A 25,648-nucleotide genomic window follows, 5' to 3' on the forward strand; every position below is an offset into this window, starting at 1 on the left:
GATACAGCATGACCAGCGGTGACTAATCTGAAATGGATGATACAGCATGACCAGCGGTGACTAATCTGAAATGGATGATACAGCATGACCAGCGGTGACTAATATGACACAGATGATACAGCATGACCAGCGGTGACTAATATGACACGGATACAGCATGACCAGTGGTGACTAATATGAAATGGATGATACAGCATGACCAGCAGTGACCAATATGAAATGGATGATACAGCATGACCAGTGGTGACTAATATGAAATGGATGATACAGCTTGACCAGCGGTGACTAATATGACACGGATGATACAGCATGACCAGTGGTGACTAATATGAAATGGATGATACAGCATGACCAGCGGTGACTAGAATTACATACCAGGGGGACAGAAATTCAGGTTAACATTTAAAAGTGAATTAATGTCATACACCGTATAGAATTATGGGAGTAGAACCGCATGTTAATCTTAGGAGACACAGAAAGGTACTGACAAATTCAAGATAAAGAAACTCAACAAACCAGGAATAGAAGACAATTTCCTCAACCTGTTAAAGTACATTCATGAAAAGCCACGGCTAATACTGTATTTAATGGTAAACAATAAAAGGCATTTTCCCTAAGATGGAGAACAAGACAAAGATGTCCCCTCTTGCCACTTTTATTCAACATTATCTGGCAGGTTCTAGCTAGTGAAATAAATTAAATTTAATAATAAAGACATCCAGATTAGAAAGGAAGGAACAAAAATGTCTTTATTCATAGATGACATGACCTTGGATGTAGAAAATGGCAAGAAGTCCATCAAAAATGTTTTGCATTACTAAAAAATGAGTTTGATGAGGTCACAGGACACAAGAGAAAGATATACATATACTAGCAATAAACAACCTAAAAATAAAATTAAGAAAATAGTTTCATTCACAATAGCATCAAAAACATAAAACACTTAGCCAAACTTCTAACAAAAAGGTACAAAATGTGTACACTGACAACTATAAAACATTACTGAAATTTAAAAAGATCCAAATAAATGGAAACTTAATAGAGATAGATTCATGATTGTGAATTGGAAAACTCAGTATTATCAAGAGAGCAATTCTTCCCAAACTGTTCCATTAATTCAAGGCACTGCCTAATAAAATCCCAGAAGGCTTTGTGTGTGTGTGAAATTGAAAGCTTATTCTCAATTTTATCTGGAAATACAAAGGACCTACAATAGCCAAAATAACTTTGAAAAAGGAAAACAAAGTTGGAGGCCTTCACTATCTGATTTCAAAACTTTACATAAAGTCACAGTAATCAAGGCAGTGGTATTAGCACAAGAATAGATGTATATATCAAAGGAACAGAATTAAACCCAGAAATAAAGTCTTATATTTACGGTCAATTTATTTTTGACAAAGGTCTCAAGACAGTTCAGTAAGAGAAAGGTAGTTTTTTTTTTTTCAACAAACGTTGCTGTGGCAACTGGGTACCCACACTCCAAAAAGAAAAAGCATGGGGGGAAAAATCCCCCAAACCAAACCACAACAAACAAAAATCCCACTTAGACCCCTACTGCACACATAAAAATTAACTCAAAATGGATCACAGACCTAAATGAAAGAACAGTAAGACTATGAGACTTCTAAAACTTCCAAAAAATCCATAAAAATTAGTAAACTGGAGTTCATTAAAATAGAAAACTAGTAAGTTTTAAAAGATGATTATCTCCCTCCAGCTAATGTAACAAATTACCTTGATCTTAGTGGCTTATAACAACACATGTATCTATTATCCTACATGATGGAGAAGTCAGAAGTGTAAAATCTGAGTGTCAGCTGAGCTACGTTCCTCCCGGAGGCTTCAAAGGAGAATCCGTTTCTTTGCCTTTCCCAACTTCTAGAGGCCAGCTGTGTCCCTGACTCATGGCCCCTCCTCATCTTTAAAGTCCATCACTCCAGTCTCCAATTCTTCCTTTTCTCTTGTAAGTGCCTTCTTGATTACAGTGGGTCCACCTCCTTAAACCAGGATAATGGTCAAATCTCAAGATCTTTCAATTAATCATAGCTGCAAAATCCCTTTTACCACTTAAGGTAACAGGTTCATAAGTTCTGGGGAGTAGGACCTGGGTATCTTGGGGGAGGGGTATTATTCTGTCTGCTACAGAACAGTTTGTCCTTTCACTGAGAAACTTTACATCTGTAAAAGTCTTATGTTCAGATTGTATAAGGCACCTATAACCCATAAGATGACAACCAACCCATTTTAAAACATGGGCAAAAAATCTGGACATTTTACCAATTAACATATACAAATAGCTATGAATAGGAATTAGCATATTAAAAGCTAATGAGCACATTAAAAGATGCTTAGCATCATGAACTGTTGCAAAGTAAATACACAATGATATATCATTTCACATCAATTAGAATGGCAAAAATAAAAATACCAAAATAGCAACTGCTGGTCACGATGTGGAGAAACTGGGATGCTCATATACTGCTAGTCGAAGTGTAAAATGCTGCAGCTATTTTGTAAACAATTTGGCAGTTTTTAAAAAGCTAAACCTAAACTTACAATAAGAGTCAATCATTCTACTTGGCATCCACCCAAGATAAAGGAAATTATATGTATACACAAAGATATGTACATAAATGTCGACGGCAGCATTATTCATAACTGCTGAATACTGGAAACAATGAATAACCAACTGATAAATGAACAGAATGTGTTATGCCCATCTAATAGAATTCAACAATAAGAAGGAATAAACTACTGATGCATGGTACAGCACGGACTTCAAAACAGGTGAAGGAGGTGTAGAGAAGCGTGTACGTTTTATGATTTTATATCATAAAATTATAAGATCATAAAAAACTAAAAACCATAAAATCATAAAGTATTCTATGATTTTATATTCCAGAAAATTTGATTTCTAGGGGTCTTTTTCATAGAGCTAAGCTTTCATCTGATATCATTTGCAATCAGCCTAAAGTACATCCTTTAGCATGTTTATAGTGCTGCTGCTAACATATTCTCTCAGCTTTCATGTTTGTGAATGTGTCGTTTCATCCTTGTTTATAAAGGAGATTTTCAATGGATATGAGTTGACAGGCCTTTCTTCTCCTTTTAGTCCTTTAAAAAATGTCTTTCCATGGTGTTCTGGTCTCCACTGTATCTTCACAGAAGTCACGCATCGTTCAAGTGCTTCTCCGGAGTGTAACGTGTCTTCTTCTTCGGAGTCCTTTCAGGATCTCCTCTCAATCCTGGGATTTTAGCACTTTGACTATCATGAACTTGGATGTGATTCTTTTTATATTCGTTCTGCTTGGAGTTCACTGAACTTCCCGGGGTTGGTCACAGGTGTTTGACATCAATCTGAGAAAATTTTGACTCATTTCTTCAAAGGCTCCTGCTCTTTCCTCTCTTTTCCTTCTTGTATTACAAGTATATTAACGTTGTGTCACAGGAGCTTGAGGTTCTGTTTGCTTTTCTTTAATTTTGGTTTCTCTGGTCTTCACTTTGGTTGATTTCTTTTCATCCCTCTTCAAGCTCACAGACTTCATCCTCCTTCTCCAACCTGTTAACCCTATCCACAAAATTTCTTCTCAGTATCGTATGTTCCAGCTTTATAGTGATGTCTCACGTACCCTTTCTAACTCCACATATGCACAGCGTCCCGTCATCAACATTGCCTACCAGAGTGGTATACTTGTCACAACTGATACTTCAACATCGAAACATCATTATCAGCCAAACTCCAACGTTCACATCAGGGTTCATTCTTGGTGTTGTACAATATATGGGTCTGGACAAATGTATAACATGTATCTACCATCACAGTATCATACAGAAATCACATGATACTAAAAATCCTCCTGCTCTGCCTATTCATCCCTGCCTCCCCCTGGCCCCTGGCTGCCTCCCCCTGGCCCCTGGCTGCCTCCCCCTGGCCCCTGGCTGCCTCCCCCTGGCCCCTGGCTGCCTCCCCCTGGCCCCTGGCAACCACTGATCTTTTTACTGTCCCCATAGTCTTGCCTTTTCCAGGACATCATGTAGCTGGAATCATACAGCAACCTTTTCAGATTGGCTTCTTTCACCTAGCAATATGCAATTTAAGTTTCCTCCATGTCTTTTTATGGATAGCTCATTTATTTTCAGCATCAAATAATATCCCATTGTCTGGATGTACCACAGTTTACTTACACATTCACCTACTGAGGGGCATTTTGGTTGCTTCCAAGTTTTGGCAATTATGAATAAGGCTGCTCTAAATATCTATGTGCAGGCTTTGTGTGTAGACATAAGTTTTCAACTCCTTTGAGCAAATGCCAAGGAGTGTAATTGCTAGATCATATGGTAAGAGTATATTTAGTTTTGTAAGAAACCACCAAGCTGTCTCCTAAAGCCTGTTCTATTTTGCATTAAGACCAGCAATGAATGAGAGAGAATTCCCACAACTCCACATCTTCATAGGCTATGGTGTTGACAGCATTCTGGATTCTGGGCATTCTAATAGGTATGTAGTGATATCTTGCTGTTGTTTTAATCTGCATTTCTCTATGACATATGATGTGAAGCATCATTTCATATGTCGATTTGCCATCTTTATGTCTTCTTAGATGAGGCATCTGTTAGTCTTTGACCCATTTTTTACTTATTATTTTTTAAAGACAGGATCTCAAAATGTTGCCTAGTCTGGAGTGCAATTCTGAGGCGCAATCCCACTACTGATCAGCATAGGAATTCTGACCTGCTCCATTTCCAACCTAAGCTAGTTCATCCCTCCCAGGAGGTCACTGGGTTGATGCCAAACTTAGTGTGGACACCTGAGAGGCATAACTCACAACAACCCAGAACTCCTGGGCTCAAGTGATCCTCCCCAGTAGCTGAGACTACAGATGCATGCCATCACACTTGGCTGGCCCTTATTTTAATCAGGTTGATTGTTTTCTTTTTGTTGACTTTTAAGAGTTCCTTGTATATTTCAAATAAAAGTGATCATTTATGTCTTTTCCAAACATCTTCTCCCTGTCTGTGGCTTGTATTTTAATTACTTTAAGAGTCTTTAACATAGCAGAAAATGTTAATTTTTATTGGAGTCCAGCTTATCAATTATTTCACACATTGCACCTTTGGTGTCATATCTAAAAAGTTATCACCAAACCAAAGTCACCTAGATTTTACCTTTTCTATGAATTCTATAGTTTTGCATTTTACATCTGCCATCTATTTTGACAGGCAAGAATATTTCACCACTATACTAATGAGGACAGTGGCTCTGTGATCTGTTTTAATTTTTTTGAAAGATGTAAGGTCTGTGACTAGGTTTGATGTTTTTCTTTGCATGTGGATGTCCAGTTGTTCCAGTACCATTTGTTAAAAATACTGTGTGTGCTCCACTATATTGCCTTTGTTCCTCCGTCAAAGTTTAGTTGACTATATTTTGTTACTGGGCTCTCTATTCTGTCCCACTGATCCTTCTGTTTGTTCTTTCACCAATACCACACTGTCTTGATTATCATCAATTTATAGTAAGTCTTGAAGTTGGACAGTGTCAGTCTTCAACTTTGTTCTTCTTTTTCAATATTGAAGTGGCTGTTCTGAGTCTTTCATCTCCCCAAATAAACTTCTGAATCAGTGTGTTGATATTTAAAAAAAGAAAAACTTGTTGAGATTTTGGTTGGGACTGCATTGGAAGGAAAACATCTTGACAATATTCAGTTTTCCTATCCATGAACGTGGACTACCTGTCCATTTAGTTTTTCTGTGAGTTTTGTAGTTTTCCTCATAAGATCTTGAACATATTTTGTTAGATTTTATGCCTAAGTATTTCATTTTGGGGAGTGCTACTGGAAATGTTTTAATTATTATTTTTAGTAGAGATGGAGTTTTGCCATGTTGGCCAGGCTAGTCTCGAACTCCTGGCCTCAAGTGTTCTGCCTGCCTTGGCCTCCCAAAGTGCTGGAATTATGGACATGAGCCACTGTTTATTTCAAATTCTACTTGTTCTTTGCTGGTAAACAGGAAATTCACTGAACTTTTGTATATTAAACTCAATTCTTTTGGATCTTCTACATAGGCAAACATGCCATCTACGAACAAAGTTTTATTTCTTTTCCCAATGAATATATATTTTATTGATTTTTCTTGTCATAATTGCATTAGCTAGGACTTCTAGTACAATGTTGAAAAGAAGTGGTGAGAGGAGACATCCTTGTTTTTCCTGATCCCCTTTCTGGATCTTAGTGGGAAACCAGATTCTAGTTTCTCACAATTGGGTATGATGTTAACAATAGGTTTTTTTGTCCATATTCTTTATCAAGTTAAGGAAGGTCACCTCTGTTCCTAGTTTGCTGGGAGTTTTTATTATGTTAGATTTTGTCACATGCTTTTTTTTTCTTAGCCTGTTAATGTGATGAATTATGTTAATTGGTTTTCAAATGTTAAATCAGCTTTGGATGCGTGAAACAAATTCCACTTGGTTTTGGTGCACAATTCTTTTTTCTTTTTACATGGTTGGATTTAATTTGCTAATATTTTGTTGAAGGTTATTGCATCTCTCATGAACATCTCTATGTTCATGAGAGATGTTTTCTTGTAATATTTTGTTCTAGTTTTGGTATTAAAATGATGCCGGCTCCACAGAATGAGTTAAGAAGTATTCCTCAGCTTTTATGTTCTGAAAGAGATTGTAGAGAATTGGTACAATTTCTTTTAGATGTTTGGTAGAATTCACCAATGAACCCATCTGGGCCTCACATTTCCTGTTTTGAAAGGTTATTAACTACTGATTCAATTTAACAGATATCGGCCTATACAGATTGTTTCTTCCTGTTCAAATTTTGGCAGATTCTGTCTTTAAAGAAATGTGTCCATTTCATCCACGTTATCAAATTTGTGGCCATAGAGTTGTTCATAATATTTATTATCCTTTTAATGTCCATGGGATCTGTAGTTATGTCCCTTATTTCATTTCTGATATTGGTAATTTATCGGCTGTATTTTTCTTGTTAGAGGCTTATAGATTTTCTCTCAAAGAACCAGCTTTAGGTTTCATTGATTGTTCTCTACTGATTTTCTGTTTTCAATGTATTGATTTCTGCTCTTTCATTATTTGTCTCCTGCTTACTTAAAATTTAATTTGCTGTTCTTTTTCTAGTTTTCTAAGGTGGAAGCTTACTGATTTTAGATCTTTTTTAACATATGCATTTAAAGCTATAAATTTCCCTATAAACATTACTTTCATTGCATCTCACAAATTTTAAAAAGTTTTCATTTACTTCAAAATTTTAAAGAAATCTTCTGATTTCTTCCTTGAGCAATGCATTATAAGTGTATTGTTTAATTCCTAATATTTTCCAGTCACCTATTATTTATTTCTACTTTATTGTGGTTGAGAACATACTTGTTTGATTCCTATTCTTTTAAATTTGTTAAGGCGTGTTTTATGGACCAAAACGTGGTATATCTTGGTGAATGTTCTGTATTCTGTTGTTGGAGGAAATAGTCTATAAATGCCAATTATATACAGTTGACTGAGGATGTTGTTGATTTGAATTTTGTCCTTACTGATTTTCTGGCGACTGAATTGGTCCATTTCTGATAAAGGGGTGTTAAAGTCTCCAACTATAATACTGGGTTAATTATTTCTCCTTGAAGTTTATCAGTTTTTGCTTTGGCATTTTGATGCTTGCTTAGGCAAAAATACATTTAAGGATTGTTTTATCTTCTTGGAGAATTGACCCCTTTATTATGTAATAGTCATCTCTGGTAACTTCCCTTGATGTAAAGCCTGCTCTGTCTGAAATTAACATCACCACTTCCATTTTTTAAAATTAGTGTTGGCTGGGCGTAGTGGCTCATGCCTGTAATCCCAGCACTTTAGGAGGCCGAGGCGGGATGATCACCTGAGGTCAGGAGTTCAAGACCGGCCTGGCCAACATAGTGAAACCCCATCTCTGCAAAAATAGAAAAAAAAAAAAATTAGCCGGGCACGATGACAAATGCCTGTAATCCCAGCTACTCAGGAGGCTGAGGCAGGAGAATTGCTTGAATCTCGGAGGTGGAGGTTGCAGTGAGATGAGATCAGGCTATTGCACTCCAGCCTGGGCCAAGGAGTAAGACTCCATCTCAAAAAAAAAAAAAAAAAAATTAGTGTTAACATTTATATCTTTTTCTATCCCTTTACTGTTGATCTATATATATTTCTTTATATCTAAAGTGGATTTCTTATATAGACAATATATAGTTGGGTGCATTTGGACTGACATTGAAAGTGAGTAATGATATACAGTTGAATTAACATCTACCATATTTGTTACTATTTTCTGTCTGTTACCCTTTTCTTTGTCTTTCACTTTTTCTTTTTTTTTCTTGTGGTCTTAATTGAGCATTTTCTATTTTCTTTCCTTTCTTAGCATATCAGTTACTTTGTTTTTTAAGTGGCTGCCTTGGAATTTGCAATATAAATTTACAAGTAACCCAAGTCCACTTTCAAATGACACTATACTGCTTTCTGGATAATGCAAGCACACTATAATAACAAAATAATCCTAATTCCTAATTGCCCTCTCCCATCCCTTGTATCGCTGCTGTCATTCATTTCACTTATAGTTAAGTGTGTGTATATGATATATACATAAGCATATAATCAAATATACTGTCGCTATTATGAATGAACTGTTAGATCTATTAAGAAATATTACAGTTTTTCTTCTACCTTCACTGTTCCTTCTTTGATGCTTTTTCTTAAAAGACAAGGTCTTGCTCTGTTGCCCAGGCTGGAGTGGAGTGGCACCATCACACCTCACTGCAGCCTTGAAAAGGATCCTGGGCTCAAGTGACCTTCCCGTCTCAGCCTCTCAAAGTAGCTGGGACTACTACAGGTGTCAGCCACCATGTTTGGCTTTAAGAGACAGAGTCTCACTACGTTGCCCAGGCTTGTCTCAAATAACTGGCCTCCAGCAATTCTCCCACCTTGGCCTCCCAGAGCGTTAGGATGACAAGTGTGAGCCCCTGCACACAGACTGCGCTCTTCCTTTCCTTATGCACAACTGAGTTACCTCTACTATTTTCTCTAAAGAACTTTGAACACTTTTTGCAAGACAGGTCTACCGGCAACAAATTTCTCAATTTTTGTCTGAGAAGTTCTTTACTTCTCCTTCACTTTTAAAAGATAATTTCACAGGGTATAGACTTCTAGGTTAATGGAATTTTTTTCCTCTCAATAGTTTATTTCACTCTACTTCTTGCTTTTGTGGTTTTTGAGGGGAAGTTGAATAGAATTCTTATCTTTGATCCTCTACAGAGAAGGAGATTACCCTGGTTTCTTTGTTGGGGTTTTAAATCTTTCATTCGCCATAGTTTGAAAATTATATGCCCAAATATAGTTTATTTTTGTTTTTGTCGTTGTTTTTACATTTATCCTGCTTGGTGTTTCTTGAGCTTCCTGAATCTATGGTTTGGTGTGTGGCATTAATCTGCGGAAATTCAGCCATTACTGTTACAAGTATTTCTTCTGTTCCTCCTTCTTCTCCTTGTATTAGCGTTCCGCATATTTTATGCTTTCTGTAGTCGTCCCACAGTGCTTGGATACTCTGTTCTTTTATGCTTTTCAGTGTTCTCTTTGCTCTTCAGTTCTGGAGGTTGGAGTTGGGTATTTCCTTTCCCCCAGGCCAGAAGGCTCTGATAAAACCCCACCAGGTTAGTCTCTAGTTAACTAGCTTCTCTGGAAGGTAGACCTAGTTAAGAGTGCTCCTGCATATTTAAAAATGATTCCTATTCTCCTTCCCCTGTAGTAAGTATGAGGGGATTTTTCTCTGATATTTACTTCAAGAACCTGGTTGAGCTTCTGATGGTACAACTCACAAAAGCATGGCCCCATACGCACAGGCCTCCTGGAGGTTTTAACTCTCAGACTTGGCCACACCTCACTGCAGCCATTTGTCAATTCCAGTTCAGGTTTTCCAACCCCAGCGGGGGTTCCTTGGAGCTTTCTTCTCCAATGTACGGTGATTCTCCGCTTTACCTGTCCACCCAGTCTGGGGACAGTGGTTTGCCTGTGACCTCTCGTCTCTTGCAGGTTTAAGAAGAGCTGCTGAGTTTTCAGTTTGCTCAGCTTTGTACCTGCGAGGAGGGAGTGACAATTCTCAAGATTATCACGTACGGAACCTGAAACTCCCCAACTCCACTGTAGTAAAAATTGTCTTCCCTTCCTCTGGCTCAAGTATTAAAATATTTTCTTTTCGTTCTTTGACACATTTTAATTTGATTCCCTAAATATTTATAATTGTAGATTTAAAAACTCTGTCTTCTGCTGTATCAGACATCTAGACCGGCACCTTCTAACAGAATTATAAGAGTCCTATACAGAACTTTAAACCTTCTTTGTAGCCTCATATATATAAATATATAAACAGGCACAATTAATTTTACTAATATATTTTTAACTCAAAATGCTCATGCTATACTTTCAATAAGAAATACAAATAAAATATTTTCTGTTTCTTATATTAACTGGTATCTTTCACACAGCAAATTCAGTTCAGACCGGGCGCACTTCAGGTGCTCAGCCACCACGTGTGGTGAGTGACAGAGACCATCTTGCATGTGTGTGCACATTTTACTGCCTTTTTCTTGACCAAAGATTCTACCTCCGGTTTCTCTGTGTATGCAGTGATTATTTGCTGAATATTACACATTGTGGGTAACGTGTTGAGCACACTCAGGATCCCATAACCTTCTTTGGAAGCTTTCCAGCTCTTGTTTTAGCAGGCAGCGCAGGCACTGCTGGGTCATCATGACCATGGGCAGGCTTGGATTGATTTGCTGCTGGTGTGGATCTGTGGAGAGCTCCAGTCCTGCACCCACTCCGAGCTCCGCCTCCTGGACGTGGTCGGGTGATATGCTCCGCCCACACCTGAGTTCTCTCCAAGCTCCGCCTCCTGGACGTGGTCGGGTGATATGCTCCGCCCACACCTGAGTTCTCTCCAAGCTCCGCCTCCTGGACGTGGTCGGGTGATATGCTCCGCCCACACCTGAGTTCTCTCCAAGCTCCGCCTCCTGGACGTGGTCGGGTGATATGCTCCGCCCACACCTGAGTTCTCTCCAAGCTCCGCCTCCTGGACGTGGTCGGGTGATATGCTCCGCCCACACCTGAGTTCTCTCCAAGCTCCGCCTCCTGGACGTGGTCAGGGGATATGCTCCGCCCACACCTGAGCTCTCTCCTCCTGGACGTGGTAGGGTGGCCATGCTCCACTCACACTGGAGCTTTCTGCGCCAGTGTCTGCAGGTGTTCTCCAAGGCAGAGGGCAAGTGTACTGTGTATGCGTCTCATTCATTCTCCTGCCCTCAGGTTCTGGCTGGCACAGCTGTGGTCACAGACTAAAAACAGCCATCTCATTCATTTTGTGCAGTTTTACAGTTGTTGACAGCAGAGGTGTGATTTGGGTCCCTGTTATCTCATCATGGCTAGAAGCTGAAGTTTTGGCAAATTATTCCTATATCTTTACATTTGAAAACTAAGGGAAAGTTTCACCCATGGAATATTAGCATTGCGACAATCCTAATTAGAGTTTCTCCAGAAACTGTGATCCTGGTCAGCAGCCAGTCATTTCATAGAAGATAAACTTCAAGAATATTCTCTGAAGAGCAACGAAACTGAGATAAGATCTAACCACTGTTACCAACAACAAAGAAAAATAGGTAAGAAAACGCAGCTAAGATTTTAAGTAAGCAGGGTAATAAACATGCAGACTACTGCTAAGCACAAAATAGCTGGGAGTAAAAAATTGTTATGATATTGACATTTATGATTGTACAAAACTGCCCCATGTGATATCACTAGCACTCCTGATGAAAATTTACAAAAGGTGTTGTATGGTTTATATAAAAATGCTAGTCAAATAAATCCAAATATTTCACAAAAATAACATTTCAAATAATATTCTTTTGTATTTTGCAAAGACATCTGTACAATGAGGTTATTCAGCACGCATGACCTAATAACGTTTCTCAGCGGTTGGATTCAATACGAGAAATAAGCAAGCAAACACCCACACTGCTTCTTCCATTTCAAACTCATCATTTCTTATAAAAAGTGGTCAAGAAAAATGCCTGTTGCCTTAAATACCGGTTAGTGCCAAAAATTTGGTTTAAAATATTTCAAGTGGGCTATCCTCTTAAGTCCATTTTGTTAGTTACACAAAGAACACATACAAATAAAATTTTTTTACCATATTATAAGTTTTGGCAAATTATAACCATAAACTAAACAAAGAGGATTAAGCATTTTTTTTGAGATAGGGTCTTGCTCTGTTGCCCAGGCTGGAGTGCAGTGGCACGACCACGGCTCACTGCAGCCTGAACCACCGTGGGCCCAACTGATCCTCCCACCTCGGCCTCCCGAGCAGCTGGGACTATGGGCACACACCACCATGCCTGGCTGATTTCTGGATTTTTTGTAGAGACGGGGTTTTGGAATGTTGCCCAGGCTGGTCTCAAACTCCAGGACTCAAGCAATCTGCCTGCCTTAGCTTCCCAAAGTGCTGAGGTTGGAGGCATGAGCCACCACGCCTGGACTAATCATTTTTAAAGAGTCTCTATTTATTATCGTTATTTTTTTCTAATTGAGATGGGGTCTTGCTCTGTGGCCCAGGCTGGAGTGCAGTGGTGCCATCTCAGCTCAGAGCAACCTCTGCCTCCCAGGCTCAAGTGATTCTTCCACCTCAGCCTCCCAAATAGCTGGGACTACAGGTGTACACCACCAGGCCCAGCTAATTTTTTGTACTTTTGGTGGAGACAAAAATGTACAAAAGGCATTTTTGTACATTTTGCCATGTTTTCCAGGCTGGTCTTAAACTCTTAGGCTCAAGCCATACACCTGCCCTGGACTCCCAAAGTGCAGGAGTTACCGGCATGAGCTACCGTGCCCAGCCCCTAATTATGTGCTGTGGCTTAATATTAAAGAAAGGGAGGAGCCAAAGGGAGCACATTGGCAGAGAGAGTTCCCTTGCCAACAACCTTGCTAGCACAGCATTCACTCCCTTGCCTGCTGACGCTGTGCTCTTTAGATGAAGAAGAAGTATGTGTAGATGAAAAACAAAAACAACTTAGGAACACCTTGTCTCTACAAAAACTTAAAAATTAGCTGGGTGTGGTGGCGTGCACCTGTGGTCTCAGCTGCTTGAGAGGCTGAAGTGGGAGGGCTGCTTGAGCCCAGGTGGTCACAGCTGCAGTGAGCCAAGAGCTGTGATCATGACACTGAATTCCAACCTTGGCGATAGGGCAAGACCTTGTCTCAAAACAAACAAAAAACGACAAAACCCCCAAATTATGCACTCTATAAGTTCTGTCCTATAAATCTCAGTATCTTCATTTGTAAGGTACATAAAGGTGAATACTCAGGAGCTGCTTGGAATAATGTGGGCATATGCTTGACCTCAGCTCTGATCTGAAGTACATCCTTCTGTCTCACTGCTTGCCAAGACCAAGCTAAACTTCAAAACTAAAAATACTCCCAAAAATATTGTACATTTTCAACTATTCATATTGTACCTTAAGTTTCTCTTGTAGTGGAGAAAAAAATGGTGTCACTGAAAGTGGTATGTAGCTTCAAAGTAGGATGTAGGTGATTTAGGTCCTTTGAGAAGACAAGCTCGCAACAATGACATGAATAATTAATGTTGGAATCAAAATCACAGAAACTAAATACCAAACAATGTAGGTTCAATCCATGTTTCTAACAAGTATCTGGATAACTAAACTTTCAGCTTTACTTGGGTGTGAAGATCATGAGATGTAGTTTATAATTATTTGGGCAGAGAAAATAGAGAATTTGGGTAGTTACGTAAAATTCAAGATTAAATAAAAGCAGTATTACATAATAGAAATATAAATGGGCTATTACCTTCAGTAATTTAGATCGGGGTTGGCAGGTCTGTGCACCAAATCTGGTCCACAGTTCTTCTAAATAAAGTTTTATTGGTACACAGCCATACCCACTTGCTGTCACCCATAGCTGCTTTCACACTCCAAGGGCAGAGTTGAGTGGTTATGACAGACCTTATGGCCTGCAGGAACTAAAATACTATCTGGCAACTTGCAGGCAAAGTTTATGACCCCTGATTTGGATAACTGCCTAAATTGTCCAATTCGCTTGTTCTAAAACAATACAACAATATAGCACATTTATATGAAGATTTGAGAACATGGATGCACCAGCCTAATCAGAAGAAAAGTCCAATTCCACCCAGAGGGGTACAAACTCTTCCCTTTTCCCTACAAAGAATTAAATGAATAATAAAATTGTGTGAGATTTTACAGGTATGTATCATATGTAGGAGTCTTGATGAAAAGTTAAAAATGTGTATTTATACAGATACATAATAATGTTACTTTTCCTTCCACGTTTAACTCATACACTGTTTTTGGACTTCTGGTTCACAAAATCTGCATTACTGCATCATTATTTTGAAAGCAAAAACCCTGGACTGCTGGGCTGTCAACTCTGAGGCGTGTGGTCAATTCTGAGGTGCCCGGCACATTCGGGAGGCCGTGTCGGGGAGCATGTCCCTTACCTGGAGGGGTGTAGGCGTCCATCGAGGTCTGCACGACCAGGGACCTCCGTTTGGAAGGCATAGGCACTGCCATCTTCCGCTCTTTGTGTTTGGCCAGAGCCGCCTGGACAGCTTCCGTGTGGACGTCTGAAACGGAGAGAGCTCAGTGACTCAGTGCTCAGCTGAGGTCCCAGAGGCCAAGCTGCACCCTCCTGTCCCTGCAGCACAGTTCATCCACCTTCTCAAACTCACCAACAGATGGGGGGGTGAGGAAAGAAAATCAGTGTTTACAATTCCAGTAAAGACATTAAAATTAATTCACAGACTTTTAATTATTCATTTTATTACCACAGAATCCATATCCATAAGCAAACACTGGCTGTAAACTGCACTGAGATTTGTCTTTTTAGGGTGAATGACCTTGATCTTTGGAGATCTCTTTGTAGGTCACACGTTCGAGCCTCCAAATCCTTTCATTGTACCACTGAGAGGCTGTGCACACCTCACACCCCAACCCACACAGCCACGGTTACAGCTCAGCTGAGCACCAGCCACAGGCCAGGACTGTGTTGGCTATTGACATGGTTTGGCCGTGTCCCCACCCAAATCTCAACTTGAATTGCATCTCCCAGAATCCCCACGTGTTGTGGGAGGGACCTAGGAAGAGGTAATTGAATCACTGGGGCCCGTCTTTCCCGTGCTATTATCGTGATAGTGAATAAGTCTCATGAGATCTGATGGTTTATTAGAGGTTTCCGCTTTTGCTTCTACCTCGTTTTCTCTTGCTGCTGACATGTAAAAAGTGCCTTTCGCCTCCTGCCATGATTCTGAGGCCTCCCCAGGCATGCAGAACTGCAAGGCCAATTAAACCTCTTTTTCTTCCCAGTCTCGGGTATGTCTTTATCAGCAGTGTGAAAATGGACTAATACAACCATTAACACATTTTGTGGCTACGAACCCATTACACTAATTCCACACATTCACCAAGTGCCTCCTCTGTAAGTCCCTAAGGGCTGGGGATGCAGTGGTGATAAGGCAGACAATGTCACGGCATCTCACGCAGGCCAATTCCTAATGGACGAGACAGGAGACAGATGGGGTACAGCATTAAAGCAGAGACAGACACAGCGGCAACTCCAAACTGTGAAGCCAGGGAAGAACCCTCTCAACACAGAATCAGAATAACAGGGTATCAAGACGAGAATTTTCAAGACACAGGCAAAAACCTGCTCAAAGGCCCTAAACTGTGAGAATGGCGTTAGCAGAATAAAACCACCACCAACAAAAATGGCCAGTGTGAGTGAAGACGGGTTGGGGGAGAGGGTCCCCAGGACGGGGCAGTGTTCTCTGGAGCTGCGAGAATGATCCCACTGAAAGGGAATCAGACATGTCTTGCCTGCTTAAACCCTGCGCACTGCCACCTGAAACAGGACCCATCCTGCTGCATCACACCCACAATCAGCTCATCACACTGCTTGGTCTTGGTCAGCCTTTGTGCGTCCTTCTCTCCCTAACTAGATAAAGAGCCTGGTTTTCCGGCCACTCTTTCTAATTCCCAGGTCAAAAACCAGTAAGTGACTGACTTGGGCTCATGGCCGAAAACTGAAGGGATCATCAATGAGGTGACACAGTCCACTCACTTCCCACAAATCACTTTTTGTTTTGCATATTCTCCGTTTTAAACTTTTTGGATATAATTTCAAATACACAGAAAATCTGCAAGACCAGCATAGAGAATTCCCATATAACTTTTACCAGGCTCACCAACCGCTCCTATCTTACACCACTGCTTTCCCCTCTCCCCCATGAATTTTCTAAGTCAAATGAAAATAAATTTCAGATACTATGTCCCTCTATACCTAAATGTTTCAATGTATTTCCTAAACACAAGGATATTCTCTCACATACATTTTCCTCAAGATCAGGAAATTTAACTGTCATATACAAAGTTCACATTCAAATGGTGTCAACTGTCTCCATAATTTTCTTACTTTGTCTTCCTATTTTACGATCCAATCCAGAATCATGAATTGCATTTATTCATCACGTGATTTTTACCCTTCTTGAATCCAAGTTTCTCAGCTTTTGTGTTTCTTGAAATTGGAAATTTTAAAGAATACAGGTTGGTTATTTTACAGCTTGTCCTTTATTTTGGTATCTTCTGGACTAGATTCAAGAGTATGCATTTTAGCAGGGACACCGCAGAAGTCTGTCCTGTGTGGCGATGTTAACATTGGCAACTCAGTGAAGGTGGTGCTTAAGTTCCTCCAAAGCAAAGATGCTACTTCTCACGTTGCAATTAAGATTTGGGAGGAGAGACCGTGACGGTGTGTACATATTCTGTTTTTCATCGATCCCTCGCTACTAGTTTTAACATCCACTGATGATTTCCTGCCATTCCTTCTAAATCATTAGATCTTCTACATTCACTTAAAAATAATTATTCGTTTTATCTTTCATCATTCATTTACATCTGTCAATATGTACTCATGGAGTCTGGCTTGGTGGGTTATAATTCGTAATTATAATGGTTTGTTTTGGTGCTCAATTGGTTCCAGATTTGACACTGGATTCCCCAACCCTTGGACCAGGGCTCCTTCTAGCGAAGGATGGTGTTTGGAAGCTAAGACTGGGCACTGGGTGTGCTGCCACTGGGGGTCTCTGCTGCTGGGCACTGCCGACAAGCAGAACACACAACGTGCGTGTACATGCATGTGCACCCACACCTATCCACAGGCACTTCCATCCCTGTCTACATCTGTCGGGAGCCACCAGCTCATACTGGTACCTCCTGCTGCAACCCAATCCCGCATGATCCATATTCCAGGCTTTGGCCTTTTCTTATTTCTACCTCTCTTGCCAAGAAAGAAACCTGGCTCCTGTTACCCTTAATATATGCACTAATTTATTAAGCTTGTTTGCGTAAGCCTGGAGATACAGAAATGCTTTCAGAATTGCTATCTAGTACCACTGTGAAAAAATCTATCAAGTAGAGTTCAGTGTTTGTTTACAATTATTTTTTCATTGTTTTTTTGGAAGGGAGGGAGTACAAAGTATACACAGTAAAATGCTCAGATCTGAAGTACACTTGGTGCATTTCAATAAGTGGAAATCTATCTATTACCCTGATCAAATCTTTTCCTCAAAGTTCCTACACGTCCCCTCCCGGTCATTCCCAGCCCTCAAGAGACAGCCACTGTTCATTCATGAGGCATGTTCCTTGGCATTCTTCCGTCACCCAAGACTCATGTAGATTCTCCACCGTCACATGGAGCCCACGCGATGGTGTTCCCTCAAGAGACAGCCACGGTTCATTCATGAGGCATGTTCCTTGGTGCTCTTCCATCATCCGAGATGTGTGTAGATTCTCCACTGTCACATGGAGCCCACGCCATGGTGTTCCCTCAAGAGACAGCCACTGTTCATTCATGAGGCATGTTCCTTGGTGCTCTTCCGTCACCCAAGACTCATGTAGATTCTCCACCGTCACATGGAGCCCACGCCATGGTGTTCACTTTCTGCTCAATTCAAGGCTCCTGGAACTCATCCCCGTTGCCTGTTTTGGTTTCAGTATTTTGTACGTTTTTCCTGATGGGAACTAGGACAATGTATGAATATATCAGAATTTGCTCATGTTTCTCCAGCTGAGAGAGATTTATGTTGTTTCCAGTTTTTGGCTATGACAATTTACTCTGGAGATAATGTGCATTCTTTTACATGGACACACATTTTCATCTCTCCTTGGTGAACATCCACAGCGTACCTGCTGGGCCATATGGTAAGTGTACACATTTTAAAGAAACTGCCACACTGTTTGCTAAAGTGGCTGTGCCATTTTAAGTCTCCATCAGTCTGAGATCCAGCCTGTCATATCTTCACCAGCACCTGCTACTGTCCTCCTCCTCTACTCTTGTGAAGTGGAACCTCGTGGGTTTAAGTTGTACTTATCCAATGACCCCCGGTGAGCACCTTTCACAGGCCACTGGGCATCTGTATACATCTGTTGTGAAGAGTCTCACAGGCCCACTGAGCATCTGTATATGTCTGTTGTGAAAAGTGTATCTTGCATGCTTGCAAAATTCCCACCATTTCTGGTTGTCTGTAGATTTCCTAAAATGTTCTAAATAAGGTCCTGTGTCTTCTGTAAATCAAGTGTCTCACGCCTTCCAAGTCTTCGTGCCGTTTAGTTCTCCTGACTCACTTCACTGACGAGGGCCCCGGTGAGCGCCATGCAGACCTGAACCATGGAGAATGGTCATGCTTCCCTGACACCCGACTGTGGGCAGAGTGCCCCAGCTGCCACCACGGAGGAGGGGCGTCAGCTCTCGTTTTTCAAGAAGGGACTTTATCAAACGGAGAAAGTTCCCTTCTGTTCCTGATGTGATAGAAAATTCGTATCAGGACTATTAAGTTTCAACAGACGTTTTTCAGCATCTTCTGAGATGATAAAATGGGTTTTCTCCTTTATTTTTTGTTAATGTTGTGAATTACATTGATTTTTGAATGATGAGCCAAGTGTGCAATGCAAAACTACACTACATCAAGAGAACAAACTCTAATTGGTTGTGGTATTCTTATCCCTTTTACATATTTTGGGTTTGATTTAGTAATAATTTGTTAAAAGCTTCGGCATCTGTATGTCAAGAAGAGTGAAAGGTGTGAGATTTTGCCTCGCACGCAAACTATCAAGGGAGCCAGCACCAGCCCAACGCGCTGACAGAGCCGGGACAAAGGGTTTGTCACACACAGTGGGGCAGCAGGACCTACTCACTCGTCAATACTCAGGATCACACACAGTAGGGCAGCAGGACCCACTCAACTGCTGTCAATACTCAGGATCACACACAGTAGGGCAGCAGGACCCACTCAACTGCTGTCAATACTCAGGATCACACACAGTGGGACAGCAGGACCCACTCACCCCCGTCTATACTCAGGATCACACACAGTGGGGCAGCAGGACCCACTCACCCCCGTCTATACTCAGGATCACACACAGTGGGGCAGCAGGACCCACTCACCCCCATCGATACTCAGGATCCCACACAGTGGGGCAGCAGGACCCACTCAACCCCATCTAGACTCAGGATCACACACAGTGGGGCAGCAGGACCCACTCACCCCTGTCGATACTCAGGATCACACACAGTGGGGCAGCAGGATCCACTCAACCGCTGTCAGTACTCAGGATCACACACAGTGGGACAGCAGGACCCACTCACCCCCCGTCTATACACAGGATCACACACAGTGGGGCAGCAGGACCCACTCACCCCATCTATACTCAGGATCACACACAGTGGGGCAGCAGGACCCCCTCACCCCCGTCAATACTCAGGATCACACACAGTGGGGAAGCAGGACCCACTCACCCCTGTCGATACTCGGGATCACACACAGTGAGGCAGCAGGATCCACTCAACCGCTGTCAATACTCAGGATCACACACAGTGGGACAGCAGGACCCACTCACCCCCGTCTATACTCAGGATCACACACAGTGGGGCAGCAGGACCCACTCAACCCCGTCTATACTCAGGATCACACACAGTGGGACAGCAGGATCCACTCACCCCCGTCTATACTCAGGATCACACACAGTGGGGCAGCAGGACCCACTCACCCCCGTCAATACTCAGGATCACACACAGTGGGGCAGCAGGACCCACTCATCCCTGCCAATACTCAGGTTCACACACGGTGGGGCAGCAGGACCCACTCACCCCCGTCAATACTCAGGATCACACACAGTGGGGCAGCAGGACCCACTCAACCGCTGTCAATACTCAGGATCACACACAGTGGGGCAGCAGGATCCACTCAACCCCTGCCAATACTCAGGATCACACACAGTGGGGCAGCAGGACCCACTCATCCCCGTCGATACTCAGGTTCACACACAGTGGGGCAGCAGGACCCACTCACCTCCCGTCAACACTCAGGGTCACACACAGTGGGGCAACAGGACCCACCCACCCCCGTCTATATTCAGGATCACACACAGTGGGGCAGCAGGACCTACTCACCCCCATCGATACTCAGGATCACACACAGTGGGGCAGCAGGACCCACTCACCCCCGTCGATACTCAGGATCACACACAGTGGGGCAGCAGGACCCACTCATCCCCGTCGATACTCAGGATCACACACAGTGGGGCAGCAGGACCCACTCAACCCCTGCCAATACTCAGGATCACACACAGTGGGGCAGCAGGACCCACTCATCCCCGTCTATACTCAGGATCACACACAGTGGGGCAGCAGGACCCACCCAACCCCTGCCAATACTCAGGATCACACACAGTGGGGCAACAGGACCCACTCATCCCCGTCGATACTCAGGTTCACACACAGTGGGGCAGCAGGACCCACTCATCCCCATCTATACTCAGGTTCACACACAGTGGGGCAGCAGGACCCACTCACCCCTGTCGACACTCAGGATCACACACAGTGGGGAAGCAGGACCCACTCACCCCCGTCGACACTCAGGATCACACACAGTGGGGCAGCAGGACCCACTCACCCCCATCGATACTCAGCGACATCATTTACCACTTAAGGGACTTTCAGGCTCATCTTGTGTAACAAAAGTCAACTTCTCCACCTCCCCATACAAAGGCAAGATGTTATTTAGGCAAAGCAAGATTAACGATCACATAAATAAATGCTTACATTTTTCTGAGAAAATGTTTTTAGCAACTGTGGCTGTCAAGGCACGCACTTGCATATTATACATAATACTGCTTGTGGCCAAAGTCACGGTACTTTCCTACTCTTAAATAATTTATCAGGAATCCTGAAACGTGAGTCTTTTAAAGAGAAAAGTGGTATGTGGCTTACCCCAGGCTAAGGAGTGAGTAAGCCGGACTATTCTTGTGAAATATGTGATTTTTCTAATTAGAAAATCTGAGAACAAGATATCATTGTGAGATTCTGTTATCTCCAGGAAGGAGTGAAATGGGTGCTGGGAAATTGAGGGAGCCTTGGAACCAGAATCTCACAACCTCAAATGGGGAATCGGCAAATGGGAAAACAGTCACTCTGACTCACGGACGTTTCTGAAAGCTTCACGTCCACTGCATGTTGCATTTGAACGACTTTTCTTCTTGTGATGTGGACCCAACACAAGAGAGCTACCACGTAGACATTCAGCATTTGACAGGGTCTGGCACCATGACTCACTTCCACAGATTTAACATGTTTGTGTATCAATTACAATGGTGCTGTGTTGCATTTGAACGACTTTTCTTCTTGTGATGTGGACCCGACAGAAGAGAGGTCCCATGTAGACATTCGGCATTTGTCAGGGTCTGGCACTGTGACTCACTTCTACAGATTTAAGATGTTTACGTATCAATTACAATGGCTCAACTGTATAAAAGCTGATATCAGTTATGGATCAATTCCCTTATTTCTCACTTGGGCCATACTTCCTGCTTCTGCAGAACATATCGCTTGGCTGGAAGACACAATGTTGACATTGAAAAGAAAAAGGACATTGTATAAAAATGATGCAGATAATTCTTCTGAAAGGCCACTGGGACACACACTTTGTTGGTGACCAGCCACAGCACCCGTGGCTGTGACCCACAGCAAGACCCCTGGGGTGACGACAGGCCAACCAACAGCCTTGGAAAGTACACTTCCTTCCCAGAAGAGCTTCCCGAGAGAAAACGGAAACACTGATCATTGCAGGCATTTCTATGACCAGTCTGGAACAATGAAACCGTTCATCTCCAACAAGGAACATGTCTTGTTTCAACTGAGGCAAATAAAAAGACAAAGGAAACAGCATAAAAGCCAGGTTGGTCCTGTCACTTACACACACACGGACATGTACATGTATGTATGTGCGTACATCTATGTATACGTCCGTATGTGTGAGTATAAAATACACTGTCTATGCCACAATAACGGCGTCATCTAAATTCAGCCTGCGAGTTCCTCGGGGCCAGGGCGGGAGTCTCGAAGCCCATCTCTGCAGCACCAGGCTGTGCTCCCCAGCCCCTGCCTGTGGGTGGTGACTGGTGAAGCAACAAACCCTCCAGCCCTGGTCCTTCTACACATATCCGGAACAGGCATACACCTGGTGTAGAAAGCTCCCGCAGCCTGAACACATCAGTCGATTCTAAGTCAGATTAACCTAATCTCTGCAGTGCAGTCCTACAAGCAGATTTTCAAAAAGTTACCAAACCACTACCTCAAACCTCACGCTTTGTCTACTTGGAAAGAGGACGTGGGACTGGGGTTTACACGGCCACCAGAACGCTCACAGGGTATTACCCTATTGCCCTTCAGTGCCCAGAATAATCATGTGGTCTCTGGCGGTAAAAACAAAACCACAACCACCACAACCGAGCTTTTCTTCAAGTTGTAGGGAGTTTTACAGCCTCTTTCTATGTGGTCTTCCTTTCTGCCCCAAACTGGATATTCCTTTTACTGTATCCTTATTTCCTGACTATAATTTAATCAATGTAATTAAAATGCTTGTGTTAGATGCAATTTTACTTAAAAAGAATTGAAAGAACTATATCAAAATATTAACAGTAGCCATTTCAGGATGACAAGATGACAACGTATTGTTTTTTGTTCATTCTCTTCAACATTTGCAAAGTTTTTTGCCTTGAGTGTAATCACTTTTCCCATCAGGGGTTACATAGAGTGTTTGACGGAATGAGGCCATGGAGCACACACCACCCTCTTTCTAACACAGAGCAATCATTTGGGGAAGGATGGAGACACAGGAAAGGTACATCTTAAAGCAATGCAGGGTTTTTTTCATAACGGCAAAAGACATTTTAAAAAATGTTTGCACCATACACAACTTTGCTACATTTGGTCAAAAAACTGAGAGAAAACAGTAACAGAAGAACAGTTTTGCCCACAAGGAGACCAGCACAGCCAGCTCAGGGTGACTCCAGACGAGGACGGAGAGCAGTCTCCTCACAGCTGACCCACAGGATCGAGTAACACGAGCAGGATGGAAACGTGGGGACCACAAAGACGTCAGACTGTGGACCGCACAGCAGAAGACAGTGGAGTCACTAAAAACTATTGTAAAAAGATGTCTACATTCTACTTTAACCAGAAATCAGTGGCACAGTGGCACTTCAAAACATCTACAAACAGCACCCTGAAGATTCCATCAGACTCTACACGGAACAATGTTAAGGCGAATAATGATAACGGGATAGTGCTAAGGGGTCTTCTCAGTGCAGACCCTTAGAGAGCGCACTAACCCCATCATCAAAACACAGCGAACGTGTGGGAAAAGGACAACCTGCCCAGGGGTGAAGAGCAGCTTCTGAAGCACTCAGTGTAACTATGGCTGACTAAAGTGAGTCAGAATCTACCTCCATGTGCTAACTTGTTGCTGTGTTTAATAATCCCAGTCCAACTCAAAATATCCAAGCCAGAAAGGAGCATCCGGCCACTAACACCTAAAATAGTGATTAAATGGACAGCGCTTTGTGGCAAGACCTTTCACAACATGACACCTAGAGCGGACAAGGAGGCAACCATGCCACGATGGCCCCCTGGTTCCTCTCGCTGCTCCTCCTGGGTCCTCAGCACAGCTGGGTGGCTCTGCTGGTGCCCTCCTGCAGAGAAAACACCCCACACAGCTACTGGGGAGGTCTTCTCTTACGACATCCAGCTTAAAAGGCTGCATGTCCACTGGCCAGTGGCCCAAATCCCACAGGTGAGGTGAGAGAAGAGGGAGACATTTGATCACAGGGCATGGGGCAGAATGGACCCATCTCCCTTGAGAGCCAACGCCAGCGGATCACGGGGAGGCCTGGCCAGTCTGAGGCCCCGGTGCAAGGAAGGGGGCAGTGTTGGATGAACACACAGTGCTGGAAAGGGTATGAGCTGAGAACAAAGATGTTTACAGAGCTCTGCATAAAACCCAGATCACTCTGAGAAGAGCTCATAAGATGAAGAACTTTTAGGGAAATATAACATGGGTAAACAGGTTGCTACAAAACAAATATTCCCTTGAAAACACAACATCCTTTTCATAAAATGAGCTGACAAATGAAATCCAGCAGCTGTGCAGCATCAGAAATCCATTACAGCATCTGATCAAGCATCCTCCAAAGCCTTAATTGCAGATGCCCTGAATACAGTTTTACCCAGCCACGTGAATGAGACCCCAGATGAGAGGCCGTGGAACGTCAATAATGAGAAACAGAAATCTCCCGGGTGAAGGTACCAGGAAGGATTGCAGAGGAGTCAACAGACGTGTGTGCGAACGTCACGAGAGTAACAAGATTCACTGGTCATGCTGGACATACAGTGTCACAGACTCCAGCAAATGCCTGAAATACAAATGCTTAAAACGATAGGAGAAAATAAGCTGGAGGTTCGGCAGTCAGGACAGAGGGCAGTGATTTTCTAGTATTTCCAAGTATCTTTGAGGGCCAGCACCAAAAGCGGTCAAGGATACTTCCACCTACGGAGAGGCTGGGAAGTGACAGTTTGCAATTTCACGTAAACAGAAGATGATTTTAGTTTGGGATTCTAAAGCAGCATTAATGTGTTATCAAAACAAAGAGAAAAGAAGCAGATGCATAAATACTGAGTGAGAAGGGGATGAGGGAATGAAACAGGTACAGCTGGACTCAGGGCTGTCGAGGCAAACACAGCACACGGGCTCCAAGGAGACCACGCTGCCTGCGGCCATCTCACCAGGGAGCGCTCTTGCTGGAGAAGCACCTACAAAGCTGTTGGAGCTGCAGTGAGCTGCTGGCTGCCATGCAACACAGGGGCCAGAGACCCCAGCTGCAGCAGGACCTGCTAGAGCCTGTGTGCACAGCCCTGGGACTGAGAAGTAAACCACTGTCCCAACATGCCTCTGTCACACTTCACTAACACAACTCAACAGAATTTGCAGGGCTCAGATCCATGGTTTCTGAAGAAGGCAATAAAGGGTAAATTTGGAGCTGAGAGGCAATAAATTGATAGAGGTGCACTTGGTGACCCCAAAAGAGGCAGATCTTTCTCGTTTTTTCTCTCTGCTGTGGCTGTTTATGGTTCATCCCCTTCAGGTCTTTCACTCTAAGAACCCAGAAGCACCCATCTATTAAGAGAAGAGCTTATTCAGGA

General features: G+C 42.6%; 1 protein-coding gene across 8 annotated transcripts in view; it reads right to left on the reverse strand.

Annotated features, from left to right (window-relative positions):
• Positions 1 to 25,648, reverse strand: part of DIP2C (disco interacting protein 2 homolog C) — a 404,917-nt gene that overhangs the window by 142,797 nt on the left and 236,472 nt on the right. For all 8 annotated transcript variants that reach the window (XM_055296324.2, XM_055296321.2, XM_055296318.2 and 5 more), the window contains one exon: positions 14,559 to 14,684. In XM_055296324.2, the coding sequence (XP_055152299.1) occupies positions 14,559 to 14,684 (126 nt within the window). The remainder of the gene's footprint in view (positions 1 to 14,558; positions 14,685 to 25,648) is intronic.

This window comes from Symphalangus syndactylus, chromosome 10 (genome assembly GCF_028878055.3).
Source record: "Symphalangus syndactylus isolate Jambi chromosome 10, NHGRI_mSymSyn1-v2.1_pri, whole genome shotgun sequence".
Taxonomy (NCBI): Eukaryota; Metazoa; Chordata; class Mammalia; order Primates; family Hylobatidae; genus Symphalangus; species Symphalangus syndactylus.